This window comes from Canis lupus, chromosome 16 (genome assembly GCF_011100685.1).
Source record: "Canis lupus familiaris isolate Mischka breed German Shepherd chromosome 16, alternate assembly UU_Cfam_GSD_1.0, whole genome shotgun sequence".
NCBI lineage: Eukaryota > Metazoa > Chordata > Mammalia > Carnivora > Canidae > Canis > Canis lupus.
The window spans coordinates 22,635,775-22,659,531 of NC_049237.1; the positions used below are offsets into that span (position 1 = coordinate 22,635,775).

Consider the following 23,757-nt stretch of genomic DNA (forward strand, 5'->3'; position numbering starts at 1 on the left):
TTTAAACTGTCTAAACCCTGCAGAAAAATAGCTATTGAGCAGCATAATTATTTACTTTCAGAAGCTTGAATGCAAGTGTCATTAAATCTTTACAACAGTTCTAGTGAATACCATTCATTTTCATCAGTAGTTCCAAAGAATTACACAAGGGAACTTTCCAATTTAATATGAACGATAAATCTTATACACATTGTGGGATCTTTTGGCCTATAAAAACTGACTGAAGCCTTTCCACAAGGGCTTAACTTGCTTAAAATAACTTATGAATCAAGCTTTATTCTTCCTATGGGGGAAGGGAAAGGAAGGGAATAGGAGAATGGGAAGAAGGGGCCAGCCAAGTGGCCCGTCAACCAGACTCCACGGAAGTGGTAGAGGCTATATTTATGCAGAGTTCAACAAATTACAAGCCCATTATGTGCATCTCTGTACAAGTTATGTCAATCCTAACTTCTAATAAAGGAGATAAGACTTGTACAAAAATACTTGAAACTAGGTAATAATACGTAAAACTGTGTAATGTTTGAAACTACAAGTAACAGTGTCATCTGTGATTATAACATCTAAATAAATAAAATTTATTTATTTATTTATTTTTGTTTTAATATTGTTTATTAACACAGTAACAAATGTAGACTTAAAGGATCTATCCAACAAGAAGGCCTAACAATCATAAATATTTATGCCCCTAATGCATCCAAATGCAACTGAATACAAATTTATCTCAAGTGCACATGGAACTTTCTCCAGAATAGACCACATACTGGGTCACAAATCAGGTCTTAACCGATACCAAAAGATTGGGATTGGCCCCTGCGTTTTTTCAGACCATAATGCTTTGAAACTAGAACTAAACCACAAGAAGAAGTTTGGAAGGAATTCAAACACGTGGAGATTAAATACCATCCTGCTAAAAGATGAAAGGGTCAACCAGGAAATTAGGAAAGAATTAAAAAGATATATGAAAACTAATGAGAATGAAGATACAACCGTTCAAAATCTTTGGGAAACACTAAAGCAGTCCTGAAGGGGAAATACTTGGCAATACAAGCATCCATCCAAAAACTGGTAAGAACTCAAATACAAAAGCTAAACTTGCACCTAAAGGAGCTGGAGAAAGAACAGCAAACATTCCTACACCCAACAGAAGACTGTTAATAAAGATTTGACAGAACTCAATGAAATAGAGACCAGAAGAACTGTAGAACAGATCAACAAAATCAGGAGTTGGTTCTTTGAAAGAATTAATAATATAGATAAACCATTAGCCAGCCTTATCAAAAACAAATGAGAAAAGACTCTAATTAATAAAATCATGAATGAAAAAGATCACCACCAATACCAAGGAAATACAAATGATTGTAAAAACTTATTATGAGGAGCTATCTGCCAATAAATTAGGCAATCTAGAAGAAATGTATGTATTTCTGGAAAACCACAAGCTACCAAACTCGAACAGGAAGAAATTGAAAACCTGAACAGGCCTATAACCAGGGAGGAAAATGAAACAGTCATCAAAAACCTCCCAAGACTCAAAAGTCTAGGGCCAGATGGCTTCCCAGGGGGAATTCTATCAAACGTTTAAAGAAGAAACCATACCTATTCTACTAAAGCTGTTTCGAAAGATAGAAAGAGATGGAATACTTCCAAACTCATTCTGTGAGGCCAGCATCACCTTAATTCCAAAACCAGACAAAGACCCCACCAAAAAAGAGAATTACAGACCAATATCCCTGATGAACATGGATGCAAAAATTCTCAACAAGATACTAGCCAATAGGATCCAACAATACATTAAGAAGATTATTCATCATGACCAAGTGGGATTTATCCCCAGGATGCAAGGCTGGTTCACACTCGTAAAGCAATCAGTGTGATAGATCATATCAACACGAGAAAAAACAAGAACCATAGGATCCTCTCATTAGATGCAGAGAAAGCATTTGACAAAATACAGCATCCATTCCTCATCAAAACTCTTCAGAGTGTAGGGATAGAGGGAACATTCTTCAGCATCTTAAAAGCCATCTACGAAAAGCCCACAACAAATATCATTCTCAATGGGGAAACACTGGGAGCCTTTCCCCTAAGAGAAGGAACACGACAGGGATGTCCACTCACCACTGCTATTCAACATAGTACTAGAAGCCCTAGCCTCAGCAATCAGGCAACAAAAAGGAAATAAAAGGCATACAAAATGGCAAAGAAGTCAAACTCTCCCTCTTCGCAGATGACATGATACTGTACCTTGAAAACCCAAAAGACTCCACCCCAAGATTGCTAGAACTCATACAGCAATTTGGCAGTGTGCCAGGATACAAAATCAATGCCCAGAAATCAGTGGCATTTCTATACACTAATAATGAGACTGAAGAAAGAGTAATTAAGGAGTCAATCCCATTTACTATTGTACCCAAAGGCATAAGATACCTAGGTATAAACTCAACCAAAGAGGTAAAGGATCTATACCCTAAAAGATACAGAACACTTCTGAAAGCAATTGAGGAAGACACAAAGAGATGGAAATTTATTCCATGCTCATGGATTGGTAGAATTAACGTTGTGAAAATGTCAATGCTACCGAGGGCAATTTACACATTTAATGCAATCCCTATCCAAATACCATGGACTTTCTTCAGAGAGTTGGAATAAATCATCTTAAGATTTGTGTGGAATCAGAAAAGACCCAAATAGCCAGGGGAATTTTAAAAAAGGAAACCATAGTTGGGGGCATCACAATGCCGGATTTCAGGTTGTACTACAAAGCTGTCGTCATCAAGACGTGTGGTACTGGCACAAAAACAGACACATAGGTCAATGGAACAGAATAGAGGATCCAGAGGTGGACCCTCAACTTTATGGTCAACTAATATTCAACAAAGTAGGAAAAACTATCCACTGGAAAAGACAGTCTCTTCAATAAATGGTGCTGGGAAAATTGGACATCCACATGCAGAAGAAGGAAACTAGACCATTCTCTTACACAATACACAAAGATAAACTCAAAATGGATGAAAGTTCTAAATGTGAGGAAAGAATCTATCAGAATCCTAGAGGAGAACACAGGCAACACCCTTTTTGAACTTGGCCACAGTAACTTCTTGCAAGACACATCCATAAAGACAAGGGAAACAAAAGCAAAAATGAATTATTGGGACTTAAGATAAAAAGCTTCTGCACAGCAAAAGAAACAGTCAATAAAACTAAAAGACAACCTACAGAGTGGGAGAAGATATTTGCAAATGACCTATCAGATAAAGGGCTAGTATCCAAGATCTATAAAGAACTTATTAAACTCAACAGCAAAGAAACAAACAATCCAATCATGAAATGGGCAAAAGACATGAACAGAAATCTCACAGAGGAAGACATAGACATGGCCAACAAGTGCATGAGAAAATGCTTCGCATCACTTGCCATCAGGGAAATACAAATCAAAACCACAATGAGATACCACCTCACACCAGTGAGAATGGGGCAAATTAACAAGGCAGGAAACAACAAGTGTTAGAGAGGATGTGGAGAAAGGAGAACCCTCTTGCACTGTTGGTGGGAATGTGAACTGGTGCAGCCACTCTGGAAAACTGTGTGGAGGTTCCTCAAAGAGTTAAAAATAGAACTGTCCTACAACCTAGCTATTGCACTGTTGGGGATTTACCCCAAAGATACAGATGCAGTGAAACGTCGGGACACCCACACCCCGATGTTTCTAGCAGCAATGTCCACAATAGCCAAACTGTGGAAGCAGCCTCGGTGTCCATGGAAAGATGAATGGATAAAGAAGATGTGGTCTATGTATACAATGGAATATTACTCAGCCATTAGAAATGCCAAATACCCACCGTTTGCTTCGACGTGGATGGAATTGGAGGGTACTATGCTGAGTGAAATAAGTCAATCGGAAAAGGACAAACATTATATGTTCTCATTTATTTGGGGAATATAAAAAATAGTGAAAGGGAATGGATGGGAAAGGAGAAAATGAGTGAAAATATCAGTGAGGGTGACAAAACATGAGAGACACCTAACTCTGGGAAATGAACAAGGGGTAGTGGAAGGGGAGGTGGGCGGGGGGGTTAGGGTGACTGGGTGATTGGCACTGAGGGGGGCACTTGGCAGGATGAGCACTGGGTGTTATGCTATAATTTGGCAAATTGAACTCCAATAAATATAATAAATAAATAAATAAATAAATAAATAAATAAATAAATTCAGCAAAGTTGCCGGATACAAGGTGAACATACAATAGTCAGTAGTATACTATTTACTATAATGAACAACTAAAAAGGATTTTGAGATAACAATTCCATTTGCAATAGCATCAAAGGAATGAAATGCTTATGAATAAACTTAAATAAGAGCTGAAAGACTTGTATGCTGTTATAAAGTATCACTGAAAGAAATTAAAGAAGACCTAAATTTTTGGGAAAAAATCCTGTGTTCATAAAACTGGTGCTGGTGAAGGACAGACATATAGATCAAAATAATACAACTGTGAGTGTTAGTTAGCTAGCTTTTGACAAGGATTCCAAGATAATTACATTGGAAAAAAAAAAAAAAGACTAATTTCCACAAGTGATGTTGAGATAACTGGATATACACATGCAAAAGAATAAAGTCGGGTCTGTTCCCTTTAAAAAAAAAAACTGTTAAATATCAATGTTACCTCCCAAGAAGGGAAAAGAAATTCCAATTTTTTTGAACAAAAAAAATTTGTAGTCTTGCAAGGACTTTACATAAATCGCCATGTGTGTAACCTGTACAAAATTAAGCTATTTTAAATTTACAGACTATAAGAAACTGAACCCAAATGTCTATTCTCTGTACTACATTTCAGCTAATATTGCAGAACTAATAACAGTTTTTAAAGTGGCTATTACCAATTCTGTCTACTGTAGCAAGATACCTTAAGTTACAACAAAATCTTAGGAAATAAGACTGAATAATATCTGTTATAGAAATACCCTACTCCATGGGAAATATCAGAAAGGGAGACAGAACATGAAAGACTCCTAACTCTGGGAAACGAACTAGGGGTGGTGGAAGAGGAGGTGAGCGGGGGGGGGTGACTGGGTGACGGGCACTGAGGGGGGCACTTGACGCGATGAGCACTGGGTGTTATTCTATATGTTGGCAAATTGAACACCAATAAAAAATAAATTTATAAAAAAAAATACCCTACTCCTTACCAACTCCCACCCTCCCCCACCCCTTCAAAATCATAAGCAGCTCTCTCTGTGACAGACAAATAATGTAAGCATTGTGAAAACCCAATTTATGTGGCATATCTCTTGGTCCACTGTCTGACCATTCTGTCATATTCTGCTCTGTTGGTCATATACTGAGTGGCAATACTTCCCACCAAAGGGTCAGCTGGAAGAAAAAAATGTAGATTATTTTGAAGAAAGGAAAAGAACCTTTCAAATTTTAGCCAATAAATTGACAGCTTGGGAAGAAATATGCAAAGTATTTGTGATCAAAACCAGTTTTTAAATGCCATTCCATTGTCCTGGGCACTTTTTCTTTCTAAAACAGTATGCAGGGGGGAAGAATTCTCAGACTTTAGCACTAGTGTGGCTTTATCTCCTTAATTCATTCTATTTTTCTCCCAACAACCACCACCCACTTAACTGGAGTGTTAAGTAAGTTCAATAAAAACTGGAATGTTCAAGGCTATGATGAACATCCAGCTGTGTTCACACTGACTGTTCCTTCAAGTCCTCTGGGCTGTTAAAATATAACACTATTTACCTCTACATTAGTTACCTAGAAAAAAACCAGGCTGCCAGGTCAAAACCAACAATTAAGTTGAAACCTAAATAGAATCTTTTATGGTAAATCTTTAATAATAAAAGGAAATTAAGCCTCCTCTCACCCCTAATCAGTCTGAGAACCACTAACTATTAAGCAAAGAAACTCAACATTTAGTTAGAAGTAGGTGGTTTAGGGGAACCGTATGAAAAATGTAAAAATCTAAGGCAATTTTGTAAGTCTTAGTTTTAAAACACTTTGTTCCTATAGCATAGAAGTTGCTGCCTTTTTCAACAAGCAGATTGAACTTTTCTTGATTAAAACTTTTTTTTAAGATTTTATTTATTCACGAGAGATACAGAAAGAGAGGCAGAGACAGGCAGAGGGAGGAGAAGCAGGCTCCCTGAAAGGAGCCTGATGTGGGATTTGATCCTGGGAATCAGGGATCAGGCCCTGAGCCAAAGGCAGATGCTCAACCGCTGAACCACCCAGGCATCCCTGATTAAAACTTTCTTTCAAAAAAGGTTAGTTTTTGTCCTTTAAAAAAAAAAAAAGATTTATTCATTTGGGAGAGAGCATGAGCAGGAGGGGCAAAGGGAGAGAAAATCCCAAGCAGACCCCACACTAAGCCCAACACAGGGCCTGATCCCAGAACCTTGAGATCATGACCTGAGCCCAAACCAAGAGTCAGATACCCAACCAGCTACACCATCCGGGCATCCCTGCTTTTTGTTCCTCAAAAGCTTTGTACTTTATCAAAACAACTATTTTTCAGATAAGGAAGAAAAAAGAAAAGAAAAAGAATTATTAACCTTACCAGGATTACAGTCTGTAAGAAGGGAGCAGATAGAAAGGAGAACTTTAAAAATGGTTAGTGCTGGACTCCAATTATCTTTTAATATATCCAACCAAATAACTCCTTGACGGTTAATATTACAGTGAGAGATCCTTGTCCGAAATGTAACCTTTGGAGGCTTGAAGGGGTATTCTGGTGTAAAAGTGATATCAAGGAAGAATACACCACCCTCATACACGGATCCTGGAGGCCCCAGAATGGTTGATCTCCATTCATAGATGTTATCGCCCTTGGGACCAGCACTCTTGGCTCTGGTAGAGAGAAGTTTGGAGTTTTTGCTCATGCTGACTTTACTCTCCTTCTTCTTGGGGGTGTTTGTTTCTTTCTTGGTTTGCTGGTTGGAGGACGAAGGTGAGGAGGAGCTGGTGCTGGCCCTTGAATCGTCATCCGACATAGCGAACCCCCTACCCGACCCCGCAAACAGCCCCTCTGTGTCTGGCTCCTCCGTGCTGTCCCGGCGGCTGCTACATCTAGAATTTAGTAAGAACTTTACTACGTGCAAGAACTGTGCAAGTGCTTGACATCCTCTATAAAAAGGATGCTCACAATAATGGAGGGGTACAAAGAAAGTGAGGCTCAGAGAAGTTAAATAATTTGTCAAAGATCACTTAGCTGAGTGCAACAAGTTGACTTCAAACAAGGACAAGTTGACAAGTCCACCTCCAACCAAGTATTGCTAAATAAAATATAGGACACCAATAAATTTGAATTTCAGGTAAAAAAAAATTATACTGAAAAGCAAAAGTATGTCTCACATATTGCTATTTTTATTTGCTAAATCTAGCAACCCTACTCCAAATCTCAACCTATAAGGTAAGGTAAGGTCGTATTTTTAGGTGGTAGGGAATTCAGGACTAGAAGAGATTCCCTCTGGGTAGGAGTATCACAAAACAGCCTATTGCCTGTATGTGATATTATGATTTATAATAAGAAATACGTATTTGGTCTTTGTCTCATTCCTGGCTGAGAGCTCCTGAAACCCTTGGAATTTCCTAAGTGATGAGGGCCTGTGAAGATACATTTTGTTATGTCAGCGAAGTAACTTTTGGAAAGCCCTCCTTGGGTGAGAGCTGGTCCCTAAGGAACTAACCTGTGATTAGAATTGGAGCATTGCAGTCCAGTTCCTCCTTCCCACACCGCTCTGGAGAGGAGAAGGACAGGAGATCGAGTTCAATTACCAATGGTTAGTATTAATCATACCTGTGCAATTAAGATCCCATAAAACCAGAAAAGGTGGGACTCAGGAAACTTTTGGGTGAGCAAACACTGGAGATTTGGAGAGTGGCATACCTGCCCAGTGAGAGGATGGAAGCTCTATCTCCCTTTCCCGTACCTCACCCTATAGTCTCTTCCATCTGGCTGTTCCTGAGTTACATCGTTTTATAATAAATTGTGGTCTAGTAACTAAACTGTTTCTCTGAGTTCTGTGAGCTGCTCTAGCAAATTAATTGAACTCAAGGAGTAGTCCTGGAAAGCTCCAATCTAGAACCAATAGTTCAGAAGCAAAGGTGGCAGTCTGGTTTGGCATCTAAAATGGGGGAAGAAGGACAGTCTTGTGGTACTAAACACTGAACCTGTGGGATCTGAAGCTGTCTCCATGTTGATAGCATCAGAACTGAGTCAAATCATAGGGCACCCAGATGCTATAGAATTGGTTGGTGGTGTGGGGAAACGCTCCACACACTGGAATTTGGAGCAGAAGCAGATCATAGTCCTGGGCACTCCCGCCCTATTTCAGATGCATCATGATGCTACAAGAAGCATAAGACCTCAACAAAATTGTCACGTAAGTAGTATTTGTTTTTAATATAAGTTTTTAGTGTCTTATACCTAGTAATGTTTAAGTCTTTTCCCCGAACCCAGTCATTGCAATGAATACTATCATATTGATATATCACATAAATTTTATGACACTAAATAAAAATTTTAAAAGACCAGATGTAAAAATATAAAAGGAGTCTATCTTTTTCTTTCTGTACCAAATAGATTTTCTTGTGCACTCCACTTTGCACATCATTGCGCACTTTGGGCACATTATTGTCCTGAGCAAGACTTGTTGAAGTCTTCAATAATATTTATTGAAGACCTATGTGCAGCTTTTCTCACTCGTCTTTGCATCAGTTCTAGAGTTCCTATTTCAAGTCCCACCATAACCAGCAGAATTGAGACTGCAGAGCCCATGCTCCGTCAGCCAAGCTGCCTTGTAGGGCACCCAGGGAGGGGGCTGCAACAGCTGCTGGAAGCTGGGGTGAAGCTCTCCCTGCTTTACTGAAGAAACTACAGGTAATGTTTGCCAAATGTCACATAATTAATACATTTGTGTTGGAATTTGAACATTGGTTCCAGGGTCTGTGCTTTTCCCTGCTTTGCTATCCTGTTTAAGATGCATCTGAACAGGATCCCAAGTGTAAATCAAGGTTGGTTTTATCTCCCAAAAATTAAAAAGAAAAAAAAATACACTGGAACTAACCAAGTAACTTGAATCTTGAATCCAGGATATTGAATCCAAAGAACCAGCATACTTTATCAATAAATTTTTGTAAAATCTAAATTTTCTTTAACTATTTCCTCTTAGGCGAGGCAGACCCAGCCTGAGTTATTTTTAGAATGTGGTCTAATAATTAAAAACCTCTCTAAACCATCTTGAGGGGCAGAATAATTTATTAATAAGGATTTGTGAATTTTCTCTTGATTTTTTTTCAGTGCCCTTCCCTCTAAGCAGAGCCCTTTGCTGTGCCTTAGGGAGGTTTATCATGTCAAGTCACAGTGTCTCTCAAGACATTTCCCTTCTGTCAGAAGACACTAAAGATGCTAAAACAAGTGTCTGGGAGAGGAAGGTGTTGACCTGAGCCTGACAAAGGGTACAATGAAATTTCTGATTAATCTCAGGGGGCTGCTCAGAGGCAGCGCTCTCCGGGAAGTTTTAAACAGGAGAAGGCAGAAATTAAAGGAAGGGTGGGTATGTTTATGAAATGACTTGCACTTAGCCAGGATTTTACAGGCTTTCATATTTCTGCCTCCCTCTTCCTAACCTTGTTTTAGGACTCAGAGGCAAATCACTTCACGTTTCCAACTACAGAGAGCTCTCTTTTGTTTTCCTGAAGGTTTCTAAGCTTCAATGCATTTCCTTTCCTCCCAGGTCCATCAGTTTTGGACTGCAAGAGATGATGACTCGATAGAGAACTCACATACTAGGTGCACATAACACAGAAGTTATGATTCAACAAAGAGAGTCTTTACCATTTAGAGATGGAAGGGGGTAAGAAAAGGAATCATTATTCAGGCCTACAGCTAGAGAGACATTTACCTCCACTCCCCTACTCCTGACTTGTCTCCTTCCTATGTGTTACTCTTCCAGAAGCACAGAGTCCAGACCCCAGGCCCTGGGGCAGAGAAGCAATGGAGCTGCCAGACCTGAAAGCACACAGCCTAGAATGACAACCTTTGGCAAAGGTTGTAGTAGATGGAGAACTGGTGATCAAAGTTGGAGGAGGTCCCCAGTATCTGCATTCCCTGTGCCAGGCTTGGGTCTATGCGCCTTACAAACTGGAACTTAATTCTTATTTTCTATCTGGTAAGAACTCACCTCACCTCCATTTTATAGATGAGGAAACTGAAGTACTGATTTAAGTAAGTTACCCAAGGCTACCCAGCTAGGAAGGTGCAGGCAGAGCTGAGACTCATACCCAGAATCTGGCTCCAGGGTTTGTACTCTCCACCATGGTGCTATGCAGACTATGTCCTGAAGGGACAAGTAAAAGCAAGAATTCATGAATGCTTTTGTACCATGGAAGTTTCAGGACCCTTGACCCAATTTTAGTGGACAGAGAACCCTGAGAATATCTGAGACTGAATTTATTGCTAGTCCAGGAAGATGGGAGTATGGAGCGACATTTTAGTGTGATTTTATTAAAAATAATAAAATAGCTCTTTCTCTGAACATGGTGATGGCTTTTGAGACCCACTATAGTCATAATTCATGAATGACTAGTTTCTTCTTTTTTCTTGCTCTTAACAGAGTAAGAACCAATTTTTTCATAAGGCAACAGGTTGTACCTGTAGCATAGGCTAGGCAAGTCTAAAGGGAGGGATATTAAAACTACAAATTCATTGGCCTGTCTTCATGATTAAAAGGCCTAAGAGGTCTCCAAAATCATTTTGTCTGGAAAGAAAGATGTAGAAGAGAAGAGACAATGTATACATGACTGCTGTGAACTGACATATTGTTATGGTGTCACAAAGTTCTAAACTTCATTTTTGTTCAGAGACCATATTCTGCTCATTCCCAACCCAGATCACCTGCTTTGATTTGCTGTCCAAATGACAGAATCCTTCACGTGCTACAGGCAGGATTGTGGTCCTTGCACAAGGAGCCACATTCAAAGAAGCATCCCAAGCCCGACCTCCCCTCCCTGTCCCCCTGTGCACTCTGGCCAGGAAACAGTTTCAGATTCACTGGCTTTGATCAAGCTTACAAGACCCATCCCTGTATGTCTGCTGTCTCTTAGCAACGCCTTGCGAAGTGGCCTTAATCAGTTGCCATCACTGCCTACCACCTGGGAAGGGAAATCTTATAAGGGGAGGAGAAATATTCTCCATTGAAGGGGGGGGGGGTGCTACCTCTCTCTATTGCACAAACATGGCAGTCTACGTCCAGATTTTCTGGTCATGACTTCAAATTCTCCAATGTTGGATTACATGATGCATGTTTTTATGCTGAAATCTGTGCTACTTTTTGTGATACTTTTTATTCAGTAAATGCAGTCTATTATTCTAAATTTGTTTTTTCATATTTTGAATAAAAGGTATAAACTTACAACCCAGAAATCTTAGTTTTTAGTTAGGAAAACATTCACTCTATGTGTGTATAACTGTACTAGTTGTTATGTTCCTTATTAATGAATAAGAAAAGTTACACATGAACTCAGGAGAAAGTCCATAGTAAATCCTCCTTACATTCTATGAGCCATACTTTTCCTTCCTTCACTCAGAAAGCTCCTGAAGCTGATCCCAAATATAAATCTTCCCCTGACTAAATGGAACAGAAGTGGTGACTTTTCTCCTCAAATCATGATGAGCAGGTAGTAACTTGCACAACAACCTTCTTATTTGGCCATCACCAGAGTGCAGGCCTACATTGATTATTTCACAAAGTAGCAAGCCTTTGTCCTTATTCTGCTGATGTCTCTTATCTATGTCTAAGAATGCCTTTTAGCATATATGTTTGTTTGTCTCAACCTTCAAGCTTATAAAAGGCAGGGAAAGAATGTCCCACCTGTTTTATGTCTGCCCAAAGGGGCTACAGAAACATTTTTATTTGAAACTAGAGGACATGAGGAAGGAAGTGAAGGGATTAGTAAAAGAGGAGGTCACTTAGAGTGGCTATGCCATGGACAATCTAGAGGTTATATTTATGGAGAACCTGTTATGTGCATTTATAATAAACAATAATAAACAATAAACATTTTATAATAAAAAATAAACTTTTAAAAATTTAAATTCTAAACATTGTTATCCTAAACAAAATCAAACTTTTCAAGGTTACAAATATTGAAAGGACCTGCTAGATTGTCTATCACCAGAATGCAGTTTCATCCAGGGAAATATCAAATACTTGAGTAACTGGAGTATCCTTCCCCTTAGCCTGTCTTAATGCTTCATGGATTCATCATAGCTCTTTGGTTCAGAACTAAAGGACTTTGAGGACAAAATTAGAGCTCCCTATCATCCAGAGGGAGTTAAATGGTATGCCTCAAGGATTTTTCGATAAGATTAGGAAGTGGGAGTCAGGAATATTAAGTCCTATAATCTGTGTTGCTCTCCTGTTTAAGACTCTCCAAAAGCTTCCCATTGTCCTTAGAATAAAATTCAAACTTCTTACCTGAGTCTATGAAGCTCTCCATGATCTTCCTTTTTCTATGGCTTTGACTTTTCTGGAAACCATGGTCACTTGTGATTCTGCAGGTATGCGGGACTCCTGTGTTAACCCTGCCTTAAGCCTTCCTCTTCCCAATCCTCTGCTGGCCTGCTCCTGCTGCTCATTTAAGTCTTAATTCAAAAGTCACCTTCTCTGTTAGGCCAACTTTTATCACACAAATCAAATGATTCATTCTAACACTCTTCACCTTACCATTGCCTTCTGTTTTATTTTCTCCCAAGCATTTGTCTCAATCTGACGTTGATGTTCAGGTCTTATTTCCTTGTTTCATCTCCTGCTCTTAACAGGATATATGAGCAACAACTGTGGTTGTTCTATTCTCTGCTGATTCCTAGTGCCTAGAACAGTGCCTGCCATAGATCTGGAGAGCAAAAAATATTTACTGAATGGATGAATACAGAAGTTGTTTCTTTAGCAACTATTCATCCACATTGTGACCATAGTCATGACAAAAGTATCAGGTCTGAACACACAAAACCAAAAGAAACATCCATATTAAAATTCATGAGATTGTCTGCTAAATGAGCCACTCAACCCCTCACATAGAGGTTTTTTACTTTTACTTTACATAATTAACAAACTTGTTTTACAATTTACACAAATTTGTTATCTAGTTTCCTGGCATGTGGTGGATGCTGGTTAGGCACACTAATAGCAGTAATGAGAAATAGGCCAGCATGGAGGAAACAGAAAAATCACTAAAAATCAACAAGAACTCAGAGAGCAGAGTATTTGGGGGCATTACATACAAAGCAAATAGTCTTATAGATGTAAAGTTGCCAACGAATGATACTGTTATTATAGAAATTACTTAAGTTATCAAGAAAATTAAATTATGTTGTATATACATCTAAAGAAACAAGGAAATAGTAAATATCAAGTGCTCCTTAGAAAAGATTTTATCCAAAATGTTATTGTTTTATTGCTATTTTAAAGGGGAAGCAAAATTTGGTTTTCTGAATTATTTCTGTGGAACATGTTAAAGAAACTCCTTTCTCTCCTTCTTTTCTTCCCTCCTTCCTTTCTTCCTTCCTCCTTTCCTGGGAAGGAAGAAGAGCAGGAGAGAAAAGGAAGGAGGGGAAGAAGGAAGGAGAGAAATAAAGAAAAGGGCGGAAAGAAAGAAGAGGGAAGGAGGCAAGGAGAAAGAAGGAGGAAGGGGACGAAGAAGGGGGGGACGGACAGGAGGAGCGAAGGACCCTTTTCGGGAAAGAAGAAAGGAGACTCTCCCCCTCCTGGAAGAACTCCTCTCCTTCCTTCCTTCCTTCCCCCTTCCTTCCTTCTCTCCTTCCTTCCCTCCTTCCTCCTTCTCTTCTTCCTTCCCTCCTTCTCCCCTTTCTCCTTTCCTTCCCTCCTCCTCCCCTTCTCCTTTCCTTCCTTCCTCCCCTTCTCACAATGAGAACTAGGTAGTTAACCATGTCCCTTACAGCATGGATACCTAGAAAGCGCAAATCCAAATCTCTCAAAAACACCACTCTGTAAGCTTTTATGGTACTTATGTTGTTATTGTTGTTCTTTTCCTGATTTTGACTTGATCTCTTTTTCATCTTGATCCTTATTTATATTTTCCTAGACCTGATTCTTTATTACTATTTACCTTTAACATTTTTTAAAATTTATTTATTCATGAGAGACATAGAGGGAGAGGTAGAGACACAGGCAGAAGGAGAAGCAGGCTCCACACAGGGAGCCCAACGCGGGACTCAATCCTTGGTCCCCAGGATCCCACCCGGGGCTGAAAACGGCGCTAAACTACTGAGCCACTAGGGCTGCCCAACATTATTTTTATTTATTATTTGTGCTATAGTTGTAGTACACTTGAAATCCTTTATGGAAAAAGATCAAGTATATATAACAAACTCTCTTGAGAACTTTTTGCTTATGGCAGGGGATAAATGGTATGATATTTTAATTGTTCCTTCATCATACAATCACTTTAAGAATTCAATAAAGAGACACCATGCTCCTTGCTGGTAAAGTGGGATCTTTAAATGATAAAACATTGTGATTGAATAATGCCCTGAAGCTTTTTGCTCATAATCTGCTGGACCTGGTAATTAAAAGGTTAATACAAAATCACACATTCTGAAAATTGAAAGTTAAATTCCAAAAAGTTAAAGTTGACTAAATATAATCACAGGAAATATGTACAACACAAAGGCCAGCCAAAAAAGCATTGCAGCTGCTGATTACTTCAAAATGAGGGAAAGTAAACCTCCTAAAAATGCAGCCCTGCAATAGCCTAACAATGTGAACTATATGGGACCATCTTCCTTCTTTTGCCCATCTTTTTGTTGTTGTTGTTGACATGGTTCAATTCAAGGAATCAATACAATGTGGCTCAAGGAATATGGCTTACCCATACAATTTTTGTTATTCTTAATTTTTGAATAGTGGGTCAGGAGTCCCAGTGAGTTGCTGTAAAGTGCAAGAGATCACATGTAGAATCTGAGATGGTAATCTATAAACTCCACTTTCACTAACGACTTCAATTTCTTGTAAATCTTATAGCATCCTATAGTCTCTGAAAAACCTATGACGAAGAAACATATTTGCAAGAGAATATTTACAATGTCATAACTACGGTTACAGTACGGATTCTAGAAGCAAATCTATTCATAAACCATAAGGCAATAGTTTGATCCTAACATTTTGCTTAGTTCAGGCATGCTCTTTTTTTAAAAAAAAGATTTTATTTATTTATTTATTCATGAGCTACAGAGAGAGAAACTAGAGACATAGGGAGAGTGAGAAGGAGGCTTCCTGCAGGGAAACCCAGGTGGTGCTCGATCCCAGGACCCCGGGATCACGACCTGAGCCGAAGGCAGAAACTCAACCACTGAGCCACCCGGGTGCTCCCAGGCATGCTCTTTTTAAAAATCTCCCCAAAGGCATATAAAAATGGCTTCTCTAAAATTTGAGAAGGCTCAGATAAGACATTTATACAAAGCAATCATGTTATAAATTTTAGTCGAAAACTACCTGAAAGTGTTTTTGGTCATTTATTGGCTTGGTTGTCCAAATTTGTTGCCCACCTCTCCATGTCCCATTAGTTTCTAGAAACTGTCTCTTTTTAAGATATACATATTTATCACCATCTTTGGGCTTTCACAGACCCAGTAGCACCTTGTGAGCTGCACCTGCCCCCACCCTCATCATAGTAAACCGGGGGGACACCCAACCCACACTGGAGATTGGGAAGCAGGTCTAAAGGGTTCCAGTCATAGTCTGCATTGTCTCTAGAGAGGAGCTGTAAACCTGGGAATTGTGGGTGACCATATTTCCTCCTTTGGAAGAGGGAATAGAGGAAGCAGATGTGCAGAAAGAAAAAATAATTCAGAGAAGAGCAGAGACCAACAGAAAAACAAGATAGAGAGTTCTGAAAGGTCTGGAGCCTTCACTCCAGCTGGTCTTGAGGCCCATTTACTTTTCTGCCTTAGGGTTTTATGAGATCCCACTCTTAGACATGTGTTCTTCATCCAATGAGTCCCCTGCATTTGGGATAGAATCCTTGATTATTTCTATCATACACAACCAAGAACCCTAACTAAATCTATAAATAGAACACTTTTGTTCAAGGACACAAACCTTCAAAGTTAAACTGAGGCAATCTATTGGAACTAATTCAAAGTAGCTAAGTGAGGACAAGTCTCTTCATCACTCTAGGTCTTAATTTCTGATTGGAATTGATTTTCAAATGCTCCTTTTGCTGAATAAGTGATTAAAGAGATTAAAAAAACACTGAACAACCCCTTTCAGCATTTATTTCCTTTTTAATATAAGAAAATAACAAGACAAAACTCCTAGGTATAGTTATAAAGAACATTCAATTTTATTCTCTTTGTCCAAATGTCTTGGGCCAAACTAATACTCGTCTAATGCTACTAATATTTTATAAAAACAATTAACACTTGGTATAAAGTGTTTTAATGTGTATTTATTTATTTTTAAATATTTTATTTATTTATTCATGAGAGACACAGAGCGAGAGGCAGAGAGAGGCAGAGACACAGGGAGAAGGAGAAGCAGGCTCTGTGCAGGGAGCTTGATGTAGGACTCGATCCCAGGTCTTCAGGATCAGGCCCTGGGCTGAAGGCGGCACTAAACCACTGAGCCACCGGGCTGCCCCTTAAGATGTATTTAGTTCTGGGGCGCCTGGTGGCTCAGTTGGTTGAGCATCCAAGTCTTGGTTTCAGCTCAATTCATGATCTCAGGGTTGAGAGATGGAGCCTGCATCAGGCTCTGTGATCAGCAGGGGGTCTGCTTGGGATTCTCTCTCTCTCTCTACCCCTCCCTTTGCCCCTCCCCTTGCTTGCACTCTCTCTCTAAAAATAAATAAGTATTTTTAAAAACAAGTAGTTCTTGTTTACCCTCTGGATAGTGGAGAGGCATCTAATTTTACTAATAAAGGAGTTTTCCAACTCACAGTAACTTCTAAATATGATGGTCTTTTAGAAATTTGTCATCAAAAGCTGTATTTTTGGTTGAATTTTAAAGTAGGCACAAATGGCTTGGCAAGAACTTAGAATCATAGAACTAGATAGGAAGAAGGCAGTCTAATCTTTTCACATTACAGATAAGAGTTTAAGACCCAGAATGAAGAGACTTGTCCTTACTTAGCTAACTTGAATTAGAGTCCCAGCTCCCATTCCAACTGCTTTTCTGTATGTCACAGGGACACCCAACCATAAAGTGGCCCATGTGTTCTCTGCTCTCTCCTACCAATCAAGATACTGCAGTGCATATAGTTCTATGACGGTAGGACTTGTACAATGATCCACAGGACTTGTGTATTTGAATGTGAAAGGAAAGGGTAAGGAGAGAAAAAGAGCAAGTAAATGTTGCCATGGGAACACCAAGGCAAATCACAAGATAAAAAAGAATTGAAACCCATTGTGCTATCTCAGACTTCATTTATTCAAGTAATAAATCAAGACATCTATGTCAAAACCAATGCAGTGTAAAATAGACTAAGGATAAGCTTTTCAATCCAATCAACACCATTTCCTAAGTACCAAAATCTTTTAAAAGGGACACCATTGCACATTTATCTATATTGTTGTTAAAATTACTATATAGGCATTTGTGCAAGCTCTTTGTTCTAATTTCTTTTCTAAATTCTAAAATGCTCACCAAGAAGGATTAATGTAAAGGATTATCTAGAATAGCATTTTATGTGCAGAACAGTTTCTAAACTTATGACAGCCCAGAAAAGTCCAACAGATTTGGGTAAGTGTTTACCCTAGATAAGATAAATTATCTTTTCCAGGGGTCATTTACAAATTTATGTATTTACAATACATACCTGGGGGGGGGGGTCAGTATTCAACACCAGAGGGGAATTTAATTCACCTGGAATCTGGTCAAAAAGGAAGTATCAATCATTTGGGGATAGACGGCTGGGAATTCTAGCCCTAAAAATCCCGTGGTAGGGATTTGTTTTATTGCCCAGAAAAGGCACTGACTCTTTGATCTCACTGAATGCTAATCAGCCTTTCAAAGTTTCATTCCTTTATTTATTCACTCCTTCAACTAATTGTTAAGTGCCAGGCACTGTGTTATTCATGTATATAACCACACTAGTGCCCACTGGAGTCCCAGACCTCCCTGAGAGAGGCAAGCCCACTAAGTATCTTCCTTGCAGTGAGGTCATTTTACAAAATCATTGATCTTTAGAGACAAGCTGATTGTTTTAACACTTTTATTTCATTAAACAGTTTCCTTCCCTCTCTGGATTAATAGAGTCATACTGATTACAGTGTCAGAACTGGACAGACCTCAGAAAAAGTGATAACCTAGCTTTGTTCAATGAGTTGTCAGGGGCCACTTAGCTAGTTAGTTGCCTGAACCAGAACTTCATTTTCAACTCTTCAATTTCAGTGCCAGAGACCTTTACTCTAAATAAACCTTTCCAACAAAAATGTAATGCACTTTACAAACATATTTCAGACATGGGTCTTATTTAAGGCAAAACAATCCATGACACAGAAAATTAAAACTATTTTTGTTCTGGTCTGCTTGACAAGGCCTGCCTAAAGGGCAGTAGACACTTAATTCTCTTCACTACTTTAAAGAACTACCCATCTCTGTCTCCCTCCTGCATAAACCCTCCATGGACTCCAGGTCCGTCCTGCTCATTCTCCACCTTATCTTCTAAACCTGAACACTCCTAGAAGCTGGTGATAAAAACTCAAAAAGGTGATTGCTTTTGAGATGAAAGAAGAAGAGAATAAAGAAGACCAATAGAAAAAGGTAAAATTTCTAGGAAATTTAAAGCTATAAGTGAAAATTTGGGAAGGGGGCTTATAAAAATTGTATTTGATGGAAGATTTTCTGTCATTTACATACCAAAAGTCATTGTTATTTCAAAATATAAAATTTGTAAGATATGGAGACCTAGTTGTAAGAAAATTGGAAATTTCCCAAAATTATTATAGAGAAGGGTTATTTCCCTCTCTTGTGTTATATCTCTTTTCTTTATCTTTGTATCTTTTGCCCCAAATTGAAAGCCACACACTGACAGTTCCTCTCATTCCCACAGAGAGGCAGCAGAACATGGGGCCCAACAAATTGTTAGGGCTGGCTCTGGCTTCAGACCATGGAACATTTTCTGATTCACATTGACAGACTCACCACAGGAATGTTATAGCCCTCAATTGGCATTGTCCAGAGCTGCAACTCCAAGTCCTCCAAACCCAGGCCTTCATTGCTTCTAGAAAGCAGCCCTTGTTAGACAAGGCTAGTCACTAGATGTGATATTCCTGAGGGTTTTTCTCCCATCCTTTCCATCAGAGAAAGTAGGAATATAGTATCACAGGTCCTAGGAGGTAGTGGGTTGCCTTCCAAGGAACTCTCACCTTCTCAGAAGATACTGAGAGAAGGCCAGCTTTGGCCCCTGAGTGGAAAACCAGAGTTCTGTCCTGAGCTTCCATATCCTGTTTATGGGACCCAGCAAGTCGCTGACCATCCCCAAGCATCTTGTCTCCTCATCCATGAAGGGGGATGATAATAATGTATATCCTCATAGAGTTTTGAGGTTTTAATAAGAGGAAATAGTGCATTGGAAGTCCTATGTTGGTCACACAGTGCTATAATTGTTTTTACTATAAATTAGGAATCAATAAATTGATTTGATTTGATTTGCTGCACTTACTCCCTGTGATAACTTGGAAGGATTAAGTCAAGAATTTTCACATTGAAGCACATTTGTTTCAATTGTGAGAGAATAAATTTAGCCATCTGGAGTACTGTGAAAAAGAGGGTTTATACTTAAGATCCAGATTTTTCTGCTTGGAAATCAATCCTATTATGCACATGTAGTATATGTAGGCTTTGCTTTCATATAACCAGCATTTCACTTTAACAAATACAACCTATCACATATTTCTTGAGTACATCAAATGAAATTTCCCATGATGGGTAATCAAGGGTTTTCCACTAACAGGTGACAAGAAGATTTTTTTTTTAAGAAGATGTTTTTAATCACCTTTCTGCCACTTTGCTGTGACTTATATAGCTAAATTCCAAAGTCTGAGAAGACTGGAGAATTCTCATACACTAATCTACTAAATCTAGACAACTTAGTCTGATCAGGACTGAGCAGATGGAAAATCTCTCTCTGTTAATTTCTCCTTCTCTAACACAAAAGACCGGGCAGAGGTCACCTGGTTGATAACAGCCATAGGGCATTTAAAAGACTTGTGGTCTGAGGGTGCTAATTTCCCAACTTGCCTTCTTGTGGTGGAGGGAATCATAACGTCTAACCAGAAAACCCAAGGTTAATTTTTTTAGCCCTGCTTCTTAACCACCTTGTGTCCCACCCTATAGGGACAATGTATTCCCTGGTCCTCCTCAGAAGTCCTCTAATTAGCTCTCTTCTTCTCTCCCTTAAGACAGGAATACTGAGAGTCTCTTTCCCTGGCCCAACACTTTTGTACACAAATCTAAGTTTTTAGTCTGGAACCTTGCAATCCCTACTTTATATAGTGCATTTATCTGGAAGCCCATTAGTAAAAGTGGCTACAGTGAGGCAGGCAAGTAAAAAATCTACCACTTGGACCAACTCCCAAGGTGCCTCTCCCTAGAGAAATGGCAACCGTTCTGAGGGGAGGGTAAGAAAATAGAGTTTTCAAGTTATCAGACCAGCCTTAAAGTACGTAAACTACTGTGTGACCCCACATACAGAGAGAAGACTCTAATGCCTGGGTATGTCATTCCTTCTAAATCCCTGTAGGAAATGAGGGATACAAAAACTAGGAAGGAATGTAAACTATTTCTTAAGGAAGTATGCTAGCTAGCATCTCTCTTTTTCTAAGAGTTCCCCTCTGAGTAGAAATTGGGCTTACCCTTTCTCCCCGACTCTTAACTGTGACTGTACAAGCTCCCTATTACAAAGGGAAAGGGAAAGGAAGGATGATGTATAGAAGCATTCAGGAGAGAGCCACAGAATCTAGATAAAGCCGCATCACTTCCAAGCCCACGGAAGACCCATTTTCCCTGTGATTTTCATCCATTTCTCCTGTGAGGTCCCTGAGAATCTTCTCCATGTCAACCTTCCACATACCCCAATAAGAGTCCTTACTCTTCTATCTCATCCCAGCAACTCCAAAACATAGTCTTCCTCACCCTCATTGCTGTCACTTATATATGTGCAAAATATAGCATATTGTCCATGCTGTGAAGAAAGGGAAAATAAAAGCATAATTTTTTATTTTGTCCACCCACTTTAGCAGCCATACACCTGAACTGGGTGGAGAGAGCATCAGCATGATGAGGAGGTGGAGTCAGAGATGCAGAGAATAAGAATGGCCATGATTGGAGATAAAGCCCGTAAGAGCTGGAAGAGACCCTGAAGATCAAACAGATATACCCATCCTTTCCCTTTCTGCTGGAAAATGGAGGCTGGGAGGCTATAGATCCTCTTGAGGCAAGAAAGGGTGATGGGAAGTAGATGTGGGCCATAGGAGGTCAAGCATGTAAAGATGTGGCTGAGTCCCAAGTTCTGAAAGCCTCCACAAAATTCACTGAAGCCTCCCCAAAGTCCCCAGAGCTCACTCTGGAGAACACACTTTGCTTCTGCTCTTTTCTTTTTGGAAGGAAGAGGATTTTTGCCTAGCCACTTCTCAGTTCCTCCATCTGGAATTGGGGATATGGGCCTCTATTTTTCAGGGTGGTTATGAGGATAAATGGGATATAAGAAAACATCTAGTATGATGGCTGGATTATGCATAGGGCTCAGTAAAGGTCTGTACACCTCTTTTGTTCTTGCTCTGGTCCTGTCCTGCCAGACTTTTCTCCTCCTGTCTTTGGCAGAGATCTTGGGAAATAGTTATTCATTCTCTCTGTCCAAACAAAATGTGGCTAATGGCTGGGAAGGTGGCAGAGCACACAGGAAAGATCCAGGGCCCAGGGGACCGTCGCTGGTGAGTACCTCTGCTGTTGAGGTGCACCCCATCCACAGTGGAGGGGACAACTAAGTGTTCAGAGCTGGGAACCCTTGTGGGCACATCTACCCCACTCTCTATTCCTCTTCCAGGGGAACAGCTGGGGTCTGGGGCTTCAGCCACACACACTCTCTTACCTTGAGAGGCAGAGGGGCAGGCGGGGCCGGGGAGCTCCGGCAAGTCTGAATGGGCGGACAGTACATGTAGAGCCTGGCTCTCCTGGCTTGCACTGTGCTGCAGGGGCCCTCTTCACAGCTCTTCGGGAGAACCTGGCAGGTGGCAACACCTCTCCTCAGCACAGCACTTTTGCCCTTGTCAGTAGTGTGAGCCAGGCTGGCCTGTGGTACTGAATATCTCAAGGGATCCCAAGACCGAGGGTCCATGCTCCACAGGTCCTGGGGTCGGTGCTCCCAGCCCATGGAGGGATTGCTGCTTTCCTCGCTCATTATGGGAGCTGGGCTACGAAGTCTGCATGACAGGGGCAGTAGTCGTCCAAATTTCTTGGAGGCAGGGGCCAGGGAAAGCCTGTGATGTGGAGCTCTGCAAACGCCACCCCTCCTTACATCCAGATCCTGGGGTTTATCCTCTCTCTCCTCCTTCAGAGTGGCGCAACGGAAAGCAGCGGGTTCCTCTGTCCCAGGGCCCCCCTTCTGCAGCAGGCGAGAGGGAGGAGCAACCAAGCCCTGTGTGCGCCTGGCCTGCCAGGAAGCCAGTGCTGGGACTTGGGAAAATGTGTCCCTCCTCCAGGCCCCCTGGGGCTGCTGTCCAGGCCTGGGCCTCTGGAAACCGGGAGGGGAGAGCTCTGGCGGGTGCAGGGGTGGGGGGGGGGGTGCTGCGGCTGGATGAAGAGGAAGGAAGTTTTCATCTGCTGTTGCTCAGGCTGTTCAGCCGTTTCCTCCAAGGGGGTAGGGCTGGCTCTTGCCAGGGTCGAGTTTCAGATCTCAGTGCCCAGGGATGCAAATGCTAGCAGCTGTGAGCAGATATGACTTGGCCCCGTGGCTCCACTGACAGCCTGAGGAAGCAAATGACACACCTTCAGAACCCGGAGGGTCTTCAAAGAACAGGGGTGATGTTGGCTGTGGGACTGGATTCAGCACTCACTTCATAGAATCACAAAAACAGACAGACTGCTGGAGAACAATCTAGGATTGAGGGATGGGAGGGGACGGTCAAGACTCCGCCACTCTCACCCTGTTGCATTTGACAGAATTCTTTTTTCTTAATTAAAGGTCCCCTTCCCCATATTTGAAATGAAAACACTAAAGTTATTTGTTTCTTTTTAATCCTAAATTACATATTAGCTACACCTGTTCTTTGGTGTTTGACTTGTGAGACACTACGTGATTTATAGATGAAGCCTCCAGGACACTTCAAAGTGTATTTTTAATCTACCTTGCCTGTACCAATAATGCACAGTTGTAAACAGCTTTAGTGTTTTAATGAATTTCCTCTTTAAACTCTGTGGTTATTAAGGAGTTCCCCAGGATTAGTCCCATAGTCCCACATCAAAATATTTGGCATCACTCGAGTGCGCATGCACACACACACACACACACACGAATAAAAATAAAGACATAAAGATAAAAAAGAGATAAGGAAAAAAGAGAGAGAAAGATGAAATAAGAGAAAAAATATTCAGGTGACAAACTAGATGCAAGGGGCTTTTGTTTCTTTTAAAGAAATACTTAGCCTCTGTGAGAACTACAGTGATTCACCTGAAAGTTCACTGAGTAGTAATTCACTTGCAGAATGTTACTGTAGGCTCAATACCTCTC

At 40.3% G+C, this 23,757-nt stretch overlaps 2 protein-coding genes across 5 annotated transcripts in view; both read right to left on the reverse strand.

Annotated features, from left to right (window-relative positions):
* PSD3 (pleckstrin and Sec7 domain containing 3) overlaps window positions 1-22,807 on the reverse strand; it is a 594,054-nt gene extending 571,247 nt beyond the window's left edge. For 2 of the 4 annotated variants that reach the window (XR_005371404.1, XM_038559857.1), the window contains exon 1: window positions 22,120-22,807. Coding sequence is in view for 3 of the 4 variants with exons in the window: in XM_038559857.1 (XP_038415785.1) it covers window positions 22,120-22,428 (309 nt within the window). In the remaining variant the exon portion in view is untranslated. The remainder of the gene's footprint in view (window positions 1-22,119) is intronic. The other 2 variants (XM_038559855.1, XM_038559856.1) reach the window with 2 other exon arrangements.
* On the reverse strand, window positions 5,251-7,013 carry LOC475563 (ubiquitin-conjugating enzyme E2 E1-like). Its single transcript, XM_038559858.1, has 2 exons — window positions 6,566-7,013; window positions 5,251-5,370 (listed from the first exon to the last, which is right to left on the reverse strand). Exons 1-2 carry the CDS (start codon window positions 6,996-6,998, stop codon window positions 5,273-5,275), a joined length of 531 nt encoding a protein of 176 aa, XP_038415786.1. The 5' UTR covers window positions 6,999-7,013; the 3' UTR covers window positions 5,251-5,272.
* Window positions 22,808-23,757: the final 950 nt, after the last annotated feature.